Here is an 11,016-nt window from a genome sequence, read left to right as displayed (position 1 = left end):
TCTCTTCTCTGAGTCCCAAAGCCTGCCCTCCCTCTTTCAAATCTCTACCTGTGGCTATGACCTAGAGAGGAGACTAGATTTAGCCCTACATTCACTTGGCTGCTTTGACCTTGTTCAAGTACCCAAAAATATTGTCTGAAAAGACCACCACCCTCATGGTTCCCTGCCTGCTCCTTTCTCTTCTCTATCCCAATCTCTAAAGAAACTGCTTCTTTTCCTGTTAAGGCATAAAGCCATATTTTTAAAAATTTTCAAGATATGCAGAAAATAAATAACAGGGCCAGTTTTTCTGCCTTGTAGAATTCTTAAGGCTAGGTTTGTTATGAAATCTGATTCTACAAACCTGTTTTTCCTGCTGAACAGTGAGGTCACTCCCAGGCATTTGATCAGCTCCAGGAGAAGAATATTAATTGCTGGCATTTAGTTTTGTCACTTTCATCACCACCACCAACCCATCCCACCCCTTAAGCCAGGGGAGGGGAACCTGCGACCTCCAGGCCACATGTGGCCCTCTAGGTCCTCAAGTGTATGACTTCACAGAACAAATCCCCTTAATAAAAGGATTTGTTCTGTAAAACTTGGACTCAGGCCTTGGGTGCAGCCTTTTGACTGAGTCCAAGATTTGTTCTGTGAAATTGGGATTCACAAGCTGCACTTGAGGACCTAGAAGGCCACATGTGGCCTTGAGGTCGAAGGTTCCCCACTCCTGCCTAAAGCTAAGTAGAGTCTCCCCAGAAGGAAAAGAGAAAAAAAAAAGAGGTGAATGAAATCGGCTCTCCAGCTGATTCAAAAGCAGAGGTGATACAGGGGGAAAAAACATAAATACAATAAGTTCAACAGAAGATAGCCTGATACATTGTCTCTAGAGCCAGCCTCAGAGTCAGGACCGTGCGGGTTGGGTATTACTATTGACCTACTGACAATGTGAAACTGGTCAAGTCTGTTAACTTTTTCTTATCAAGCAACTTTTTGATACTATAAATCACAGTTACTGATGTGCATTGGTAGAGCAAAATTCCACCCAGGGAGTGTCCCATATGGATAAAGGTCATAAGAACATAGTTCTAGACATAGGTGTGCACAGTACATTTCATTAGGGTGTGTACCTAGGAATTCTAAAGTCAATATATATTTTTTCAGTCTTGTCTGACTCTTTGTGACTCCATTTGGTGCTTTCTTGGCAAAGATACTACAGTAGTTTGCCATTTCCTTCTCTAGCTCATTTTACAGATAAACTAAGGCAGAGTTAAGTGACTTGCCCAGGGTCACACAGCTAGTAAGTGTCTGAGGCCAGATTTGAACTAAGGAAGATGAGCCTTCCTGACTCCAGACCCACTACTCTATCCACTACACCACATAGCTGCCCTATTTATTGAATTCCTAATCATAAAGGATACTGTTTTGTTCCTCACACTAAGGAAATTAAAATTTAATTTATAAAAATAAAAACTTAAAATACAAATAAAAATGAGATATGATACCATTTTTTGACATTAGGCATACCAGGTGACCATAGCTATTGATGGACTTAGAGCTGGAAGTCATCTAGCCCAATTCCTTCATTTTACAGAACAAAAAACTGAAGCATAGAGAGGTTGTAATTGGCCCAAGGTCACACAGATAATAGTAGACAGATGTTTGGGCTTTTAACTCAAATCCCATGACTCCAAGTGTACCATGTGCACTTTCTAGAGCACCACGATGTAGGTCAAGGGCAAGATTAAGAGTGAAAAGCACATTTACTGGGATAGCGACTGAACCTCTTATTTCATTGATATAGAGAATGCCTCTTTACTAATACTAGGTCTGTTGCTTCTCTGCAATTGAAAGTCTTACATTAAGGGTTGTTAAGCTGGAGTTCAGGAACTTTAAATACATACATACACACGTATACACACACATATAAGTTTATATATATATTATATATATATGTATATATATACACACACACACATATACATAACTTTAACATAATTGTTTTCCCTCCAAATTCTATGTATTTTATGAATTTGAAGAGGTTTAACCGGATTGTCAAAGGAGTCCATAACAAAAAAGGTTCAAAACTCCTTTCTTAGAGTTAAGCTTGCTCTCTGAGAGTGTAAGTAGCTTGTACAGGGTGACACAGATATTAAGTGTCAGAGGCATATACTAAACCCAGATTTTAAACTCAGATGTCCCTCGTTCTGAGGTAAACTCACCCCTTACTATTCTATGTGGCTTCTTCTAACACACGTTTTCATAGTTTTAATGTAAATGAATAAAAGTTCGGCTAAAAGTAGACAGGAGGGCTTGTTCCAGGTCACATTCTAGATGTCAAATGGAAACTCACATTCCTATTGGTTTTAAAGTTTCAAGGCGCTTCTCTCAATCACCCTTTGATATTGGTAGGAAAAAAAAAAAAGCTAAACCTGTGAAACCGGCCTGCAGCCTTTCCCCACAGGCTACACCCTCGCCTGCCTTTGGTGGCCAGGCCTCGCTCCAGCTGCAGTAGGGGAGAGAAGGGAAAGATATCCCGGGTCTGCTCTCCCAGCACACACTGCTGCTCCCCTGCATTAGGTGAGTGCGAGCGTTGGGTGGTAATCGAGGGTGGTGAAAGCCACCTCTTCCCTCCCCCAGTCTCCGTGAACAGCCCTGGGGCTACCTGGGCGGTCACCTGAGCAGCTGGGAGAGAGGGGTGGGAGGAGGTGGCGGTGTGCTTAGAAGGCGCTGGCTCTGCCTGATCCGTGGCGTTAGCTCACCCGTCAGGTCCCAACCGGGCCAGACTTTAGGTCTGGCACCGCTCCCTAGCGCGCTCAGGGCGGGCCCGCATCCCTGGCTGCACCCTCCGGCCCCCACGCACTCAGGAGGACCCGCCTGGGCGGAGTCTCTGGCCGAGGTGCAGCCCCCCGGGAGCAGGGGCGGAGAAATGGGTCAAGTTACGTGGGCCTCGCCTTCAGCCAGGCCTGCTCCCAATTTTTCCTCGCATCTTTTCCTGGAAGTTAGCTCCACCGCCCATGTCCGAGATGCCCGACCCAGACCCAGAGGAGCAAGTTGCTGAAGACGCCCCCGCTCCCGAGACACCCAACTGGAAGGGCTTGGAGGAGGCAGCCTGGGAGGTAGTGACTGACTTCTTCAACTTGGCAGGAAGGAGGGAGCGGCAGGGCGCAGAGGAAAACAGTGACTCAGGATGCCCAGGCTCCGAGGCCTGGGATGGGGAGCCAGTTTCCCTCGGGGAAGTAGGTGGGATGGGATGAAGCTGAAACCCATCCTAGCTTCCTAGTCCTTGGAACACCCTGTCGGGGTTGGGGTGGGGGAGGGAGGTTATTTCAACTCCAGTGATTGACAGGTGAGCAAATATTAGCATCTTGAGACTTTGGGAAGGCCTCTGGGACCAATGCTCAGAAAGAGTCACATTTTGGGTGATTTGCAATGCAAAAGCAAAAGTTCCCTGGTCTCATATAATTTTAGCAAAAAGTCACTGTAATTTTTAGCAAAGAAACTATTATAAAAAAAGTCATTGTTCTTCTAGGCAATAAATAACAACAATAGCCTTATCCTGGAAATAAGTATTTTCTGCTGTAAAAATAAAATATTGCCTGTGACATAGCAGTACTTGAGGTTGCAGGCAATCATTATACGCCTTTGAATTTATAAGACACATGCAAAACTCTATTTTTGTACATAAAGTATGTATTCTAATTGGATTCGAAAGTAGGCCACCACTATTGTTAAATTTGAGTTTTTAGAGCTTCTTTCTTCCTTCTGTATTTTTTTTTCCTGTTTCCTTTAAGCCTCGTAGTTATGAGATCCGGGAGTATGAACCAGCTAAGTGGGTTAGTACCTCAGTTGAGTCAATGGACTGGGATGCAGCTGTCCAAGCTGGCTTCACGAAACTTCGTAATTACATTCAAGGCAAGAATGAGAAAGGTAAGGTGGTTTATTGTACATTCATATGAAATGGTGACTGAGTAATAGGTCCAATGTGGCCTTCAGTTTTAATAAGGGAAAGGTATTATTTTATATAGGCAACCAACTTCTGTTGAATATGATAGAAAAATAACCACCACTGTGGTCAGTTAAAATTGAAGGACAGACAGGAAAGATCTAGGTTCATATTTTATCTCAGACACTTTTTAGCTGTGCCACACTGGAGAAGATACTCAACCCCCCCCCTTTTTTTGTCTTGTTTTCATGGCTTTTAAGATCTCTTCCAACTCTAAATCTATGACCCTGTAGACCATAGGTAATTGGTTCAGCAAAATAAAGAATAACCAGCAAGATACAGTTCTTACCCTTTTCAGATTAAGAATCGGGGCCTTAGCATCCTCATCTGTAAATGAGATTTGACTAATGAACCTTCAGTTTTCCTTTCAGTTCTAGTTTTTTGATCCTAAGCAACTGAGTACATTTAAAAAAAAATCCCCTTGTTCATTTCTTTTATTTGGTAATGGGGAAAAGCCAGTAGTTGAAGGTAACCTAATACACTAGGTGTTTCAGAATGGGGGGGAAGGGATGGCAGTTGAGTACAACTCTTTAACATATAAATGAGAACAAAGCTGGGATAATATCCTATTCCTATCACCACTATGAGCACAAAATGTTTCTTCAGGGGTTTTTCTCAGTGTTTTCTCTTTCTCTATTTCTGTTTAATGAATTCATTATAAGCACTTCAAAATAGCCATCTGATCCACCCTTTCCTAGTGTTTCAAGGTTATCTGATGGATTTGATAACCTCAACTACCAGTACCATTTAGTATGGGAAATAGAGCAAATTAGAGTATGTGTGTTTTTATGTGAGTATACACACACATATTTAAGGATGGAAGTTTCCTTTAAAATTCCATATTTACTGGGAAGTATGGAAAATCATTCTATTCAAGAAAATTATAGGCAGGTCAGATGAGAAATAACTAAACAGAAGGGTACAATATAGTGTTAGCTCATTCTTCTTTCTCCTTTCCTCCCCTTTTGTAATCATGTCAGAGGTAAAGATCAAGATGACTACCCCAGTAACAAGCTATGTGGAACCAGGTTCAGGGCCATTTTGCCAGTCTACAATTACCATTTCCTTATACATCCCTGCTGAACAGCAATCTGATCCACCGAAGCCTTCAGAGTCAGATGTCTTTATTGAAGACAGAGCTGCAATGACAGTGTTTGTGCGGTAAGTGGGAGGTAATTTAGCTCTTCAGACTGATAATTTTACTTGTGTGCTCATACAGTTTCTATGCAACTTGAGTCTTAACAGGAAAAATAAAAGGAGTAATATACTTAAACAGGCATTTCTTCCATGTTTAGATTCAATTCAGTTAAATACTAAACACCTACTATGTGCAAGGCACTGTGCTAGAAGTTAGAGATAGATTAAAAAGGAATTTACAGGGGCAGCTAGGTGGTGCAGTATATAGAGTATCAGCCTTGGAGTCGGGAGGACCTGAGTTCAAATTTGGCCTCAGATCAAACACTTGACACTTACTAGCTGTATGACCCTGGGCAAGTCTCTTAACCCCAATTGCCTGAAAATGAATTTTTAAAAAATTTGAAAAAAATTAAAAAAGGAATTTACATTCTGTGAAGTAATAGGAGGGTATAACAACATTTGCACACACGCATAATTCAATACAAAATATATATGAATTAATGTAGGAAAGGGAGGGAAGAGCGTGTTACTAATGTGTATCAAGAAAGGTGATGTGAAGGAGTGAGTTAGTACATGAAGGGTATTTGGAAGGAAGATGGGGATTCCATGAGGTAGAGGTGGAGGAAATACATTCCAAAGAGGACACTTGTGCAAAATAACTGGAATGTGGAATGTTACATAGTGGGAAGAGAGCTTGTGTGAACAGGTACACTCAGGACTGAAAAGTACATAGATACCAGTAAGGTAAATCATGATGAATTTATTGTGAGGAATGAAAAGGTATGTAATGGTCACTGCTTTCCAGGGGCCAACAGTATAATTAGATAACCTAAGTTCAAAAATAGCTGCAATGCAAGGCAGTGTGGGTAGAGATGAGTGCAACAGTAGTTGAGAAAAGGAAGGAATCACTTCTCCCTGGTTGTTGGCTCAGGAAAGGCTTCATGGAGATGAGATTTGAACAGAAATTTCTTCCAAACCCAGGTAGCTTAAAATATATATATAAAAAATATATATATTCTGACATATATTGATATATATGTTCTGATATATATTGATATATATATTCTGATATAGATATAGATATATAGATATATTCTGATATATATATCAGAATATTCTAAGAAGTTGACTCTCATTCTCTTTGATTTTATATTCCAAATGTAACAATACCTAACTTTTAGTAACTGAAATGTGACTCTGCAACTCTCAGATGAATTCACAGGAATGAAATAGATTAGTTGAAAACATTTTTGCTTTATGAACCCCATATTGTGTGTGTGTTTGTGTGTGTGTATGAAATACATAGATGTATAATAAAGTAACATTATATATCACTATATTATATTTTATTATTATAAAATAATAATAAATACCTAATATTATACTTGTGGGTACATGCATATATTTGAAAACTTGGAACAGAATTATAAAGCCATGTTCTGATTTTTCCAATCAAACATTTCTACATTTCCTCTAAGGAGAGCTGGAAGGGTGAGGAAGAAAGAGCAGAAAGAGGCAACCATCTCTCTCCCTACAGCTTTGACCCTATGCATATAGGACAAGATATAACTAATCATGGTCTCCTTTTAACTCCTAATTGGTACTTATTTTGGCAGAGATTTTAGGCATTTCTAAGTATGTGTCTTTAACCTCAAAATCTACTATCTCTATTATTCATAACCAGTAATTGTTTGACACAAACATGTAAGATGATAAACACTTGAGAAAGTGAATTGCATTTAATCATACTTCCCCTAGTTCTTATTCCTCCTCCCCCATATGTATCATCTAGAGTATATCTCTTCTGTGAGGGCTTGCCAAGCCTGTTTCAGGGGCTGCTCATCCAGCTGTGGTGTCCAAATAGTTACCCAGCTGTCACCTGTGACTCACATGGAGCAGCCACACCCCAGTAAAACCCCATCTTGACAGAAGAGCTAAACCAGGTTGAGGGTAGCCAACAAGTCTCAAACCTGTCACTGAATTAGGAGGATGCCTACTCCAAGCACATGAAGACTTTCCTGGTGGAATGGACCCCTGGGAACAATTTGTTCCAAGGAACATGAAAGCAGCTGAAACAAGAACTGTGGAGTGCTTAGAGCTGGGTCAGACATTGAAGACACCAAGGTCATCCACTGCAATCCAGGCCATTGCCAATTATCCTGACTTTTGTCTTGCCAGTGGACTTCTATGACTCTGGAAGAGTGAGGCTGACGATTTTGTGCAATTCTTCCTCACTTAAATCCAGTTCATACAAAATGCAAGACATCAGCCAGTGATATCATTGGTCCTCATAGAAAACAAAGTACAAACAACAATATGTTAGCAGCCCATCTGAATATAGGGAAATGATTTTGCTGGCTTAATGTGAAGATTTCTATTTCTCATGTTTCCATGTATTTTAAAACTCAATATGTATGTTTTTCTTAAAACTTTCTTTTTATTATTTAAAACTGGAAAAGAACCACCCTCAAAAGTGCTTAAACTCATTATTGCTGGCTAAATGTGTTTCATGTGCATATCCCTTCTCACTAGTTATCTTCAATATAGCTCTTCTGCAGAAAAAGAAAGTGATTAGATCTCATTCCATTTTCCTGCTCATTTACACCCTGCATCTCCATAAGGGAAAGGCTTGAGATAGATGACGAAAATATTTTTTTAAAAAACCCAAATTGGTATTTCTTATTGAGTAGAGCATAAATTCCCTTGGACAGAGAATCAATTGTTGTCATTGTAACCCTAGCACAGTGCCTTAATAGATAGTTTTCGTAAATTGAAGATATAGAGATGTTGGAGAATGGAATCATACCTACCAAAATCATTAGTACAATGCTTCTCTTGAACACTGCCCCCATTACTAGTTTTCTTACTGTCCCTTTCTTCAGGAGGAACAATAGTGAGTGGATAATTAGTTGGCCTGGAAAAAATTACTAATTTTGAACTTTATTTTTAAACTTAAAATTACTAAACTAAAATTTCAAACTTAAAATTACTGAACTATGACTGTTGTTACTAAATAGTAGTATTCAAATGATTCACGTTTATTACTTTTCTTCTTCACAGGTCTTTTGATGGATTTTCTAGTGCCCAAAAGAACCAGGAACAACTCTTGACATTAGCAAGCATTTTGAGAGAAGATGGAAAAGTTTTTGATGAAAAGGTTTACTACACTGCAGGCTACAACAGTCCTTCTCAATTGCTTAATAGACACAATGAGGTGTGGTTGATCAAGAAAAATGAACCTCCCAAAGAAAATGAATAAAAAAAAAAGATCTGTTAAGGGCAAAAGTTCTGCTTAATGTAGACCTCAATACTACTGTTAAGCAAATTGATAATCTAGTCTCTTTTGTATAAGAACACTATCAACTGAGCTTTCTTATGTGCCTTTTCCAATGCCTGAAGCTTCACTTTGCTTCAAGAATACGCTGCCAGTTCACAATTCCTGCTAAAAACAACAAACATTTAATTTGATTAATGGTAGTAGTCTTTCTTCTTTTTCACCAGAGGGTCAGAGGAAATAACCATGGATGTATCTTTCTTCCTTTCTGATTTTAGTATTTTTTTCCCTATCCTCTCTTCCACCAGTGAAATTCTTAAATATTTTACTATCTGTGGATAGTGCCAAGCTATCAGCCCTGGAGGTCCTAAGTTCCCAATTGATAGCAGTTTTTCAAGACCCTAAATTTCCCTAACTTCCCATCTTTATGGACAGCAAAAGGTCTCTTTTCCATTGTTAGCTAATTTCCACCCACCCCCTGAAAGTACTATTAGTTCATAAAAGTTGCAACCAAGAGTAGTGTCTAAGAAGTGTCTAAGTTAGTGATTTCTAATCCTGCTTTTTTGACTCAGGGTATTCTATTTCAAAGGATGCCTCATTTTTTTTAAATTTAAGAATAAATCTTAATTCAATTTAAAAAAACTCATGAATTACTTTTAGGAGGGAATAGTAAGGAATTCAAACAAATGCTGCAACACACATCCTCCCCACCCCTGCTAAGAAATTTTACCATTTTTTAGCTTACTGTTGTAAACTTCAATGTCCTCTCTTATCATCTGACAAAATGAAGTGATATGTGTTTCCTTAATGTTTAATGGACTTTGAAATGTGTGCATTTTTGTTCCATTTAACTATATCCTTATAGTTTTTTTGATCACATAACTGCCCTTTGTTAATAAAATGATAATTTCCAGTATGACTTCTAGCTTTTGAGATTATTTTCCTTTTGAAAACCCAGATCCTTATTTTCCAGAGGCATTTTATTTAGTTTGTAATATTTAATACTTCCTTATAATTTTTCAGTGTAAGGATCATTCCACTGGCCAGGGAGAGCTAATGACTTTGCTTTTACTACTAATTGGCACAGTGGATACAGTGGTGGGCCTGGAGTCAGAAAGACTGTTCAAATCCGGATTCAGACACTTACTAGCTTATGACCCTGGGCAGTCACTTAACCTCTGTTTTTCTTCAATTTACTTCTTCATCTACAAAATGGGTATCATAATAACACCTACTTCCCAGAGTTGTTGTGAGGATCAAATGAGATGATAATTGTAAAAAGCTCTTAGCACAGTGCTTGGCACAAAATAAGCAACATATAAATGTCAACTATAATTAGTTTTACTTACTGAAAGTAGTCTGAAAGTTCCCTCCACAGTGAATAATTCCTTCTGTTGCTACCAGTAAATATACATAGATATTACTGGGATGTGACTAATTCTAACAGGCAATTTGTAATATGTATACATATACACAAACATCTGCATATACATACTATCCTTATTTAAAATAGTATTTATTCCTAATAAACAGCAAGATTCTGTAAATTTGACATACAAGGGACCAGGAAAATATTGATTTTTTATTAGCTACTTAGATAATTCAATTTGATATTGAATAGTGATGCCATCTGGTATGTCAGCTTCCTAAAATGATTTAATCCAAACAGCATCCTGAGAAGCAAGGTTATAAGATAAAGATTTTTTGGTTCCCATGTCAATCTCTCCATGTTACCCAAATCTGTCTTCTTTTTTTCCCTTACTTATTAGAGACCCACTTCCTTCAGCCTATCCTGTCTGCCTCCACACCAGATCATGGATAGATTTTTTTTTCACTTATTTTCTCATAATTCTTTTTCCTCAAATGGGAATAAGACATGAAGGGAGAGACAATTTAGAAGTGGGTAAGCTGCCTATAGCATAAGGTATAAGCAGAAATATCATAATTAGGAACTGATGAAGAGTGAGAAAAAACAAGGAGATGGGTTATGTCAGTTATATCTGCAAGTCTTCTGTTCACCATACTTGGTCTTCGCTCCCTTTGTATAGTCTTGCTTACGAGGCAGGTTATGCTATGCAGCTAAACAATTTTTACCAGATCAAATTCTAGACATTAGATACGGAATCCATACTTAATATTGTACTTCTGTTTGGCTAAAACAATCCTTTTCTACCTCATAAAACAGGAAAGTATTCCTGTGTCTTCTGTGAAGCATCTTACGAAGCCCTCGTGTGCTTCATCTCTGGAGCCATCACCTAGGTATCATCAGTCATCCAAAGCATTTCCCCCCTCTGTTTAATAATGACTTCATCTTAGACTGTATATGGATCAGAATAGGAGTTTGTGTTTGCACATGTGTGTGTGAGGAAAAATAAAACATTCTCATTGTTGCCTTTTTCCTGCCACTGTAATTTACTGTGTCAACTAATACTTTTAGTCCAAATGGTTAGCACAAGTCCCACCAAAACATTCCCAATCTAATTGGAAGATTTTAAACACCATGCTAAACCCAGAATGGCACAAGGGTAGAAGGCTGAGCTTGGAGCCAGTGAAGATGTGAGAGAGAATAACTACTTCCAACTCTCGCCAGAGGGTAACCACTGGTAAGGTACTAGAAGTCTTT

The 11,016-nt window shown here is 38.8% G+C and overlaps 1 protein-coding gene across 2 annotated transcripts; it reads left to right on the top strand.

Annotated features, from left to right (window-relative positions):
- The first annotated feature begins 2,448 nt into the window (after positions 1-2,448).
- On the top strand, positions 2,449-10,789 carry HEBP2 (heme binding protein 2). Of its 2 annotated transcripts, XM_020973762.2 has the most exons (5): positions 2,449-2,556; positions 2,979-3,095; positions 3,771-3,906; positions 4,963-5,143; positions 8,180-10,789. In XM_020973762.2, exons 2-5 carry the CDS (start codon positions 2,994-2,996, stop codon positions 8,376-8,378), a joined length of 618 nt encoding a protein of 205 aa, XP_020829421.1. In that variant the 5' UTR covers positions 2,449-2,556; positions 2,979-2,993; the 3' UTR covers positions 8,379-10,789. The 2 variants fall into 2 exon arrangements, with proteins under 2 accessions (XP_020829421.1, XP_020829419.1); XM_020973760.2 differs by lacking the exon at positions 2,449-2,556 and having other exon boundaries at positions 2,741-3,095.
- The last annotated feature ends 227 nt before the right edge of the window (positions 10,790-11,016 follow it).

This window comes from Phascolarctos cinereus, unplaced genomic scaffold (assembly GCF_003287225.1).
Source record: "Phascolarctos cinereus isolate Bilbo 61053 unplaced genomic scaffold, phaCin_HiC Scaffold_5;HRSCAF=322, whole genome shotgun sequence".
Classification (NCBI taxonomy): Eukaryota; Metazoa; Chordata; class Mammalia; order Diprotodontia; family Phascolarctidae; genus Phascolarctos; species Phascolarctos cinereus.
The sequence above is the reverse complement of the archived record's forward strand: the minus strand, read 5'-3'. Positions and strand labels throughout refer to the sequence as shown.

Coding starts and splice junctions, on each gene's coding strand:
- HEBP2 (XM_020973762.2), top strand. CDS start 2,994: ATGTCCGAGATGCCCGACCCAGACCCAGAGGAGCAAGTTGCTGAAGAC. Junction 3,096..3,770: donor TGGAGGAGGCAGCCTGGGAG/GTAGTGACTGAC, acceptor GTTTCCTTTAAG/CCTCGTAGTTATGAGATCCG. Junction 3,907..4,962: donor TCAAGGCAAGAATGAGAAAG/GTAAGGTGGTTT, acceptor TAATCATGTCAG/AGGTAAAGATCAAGATGACT.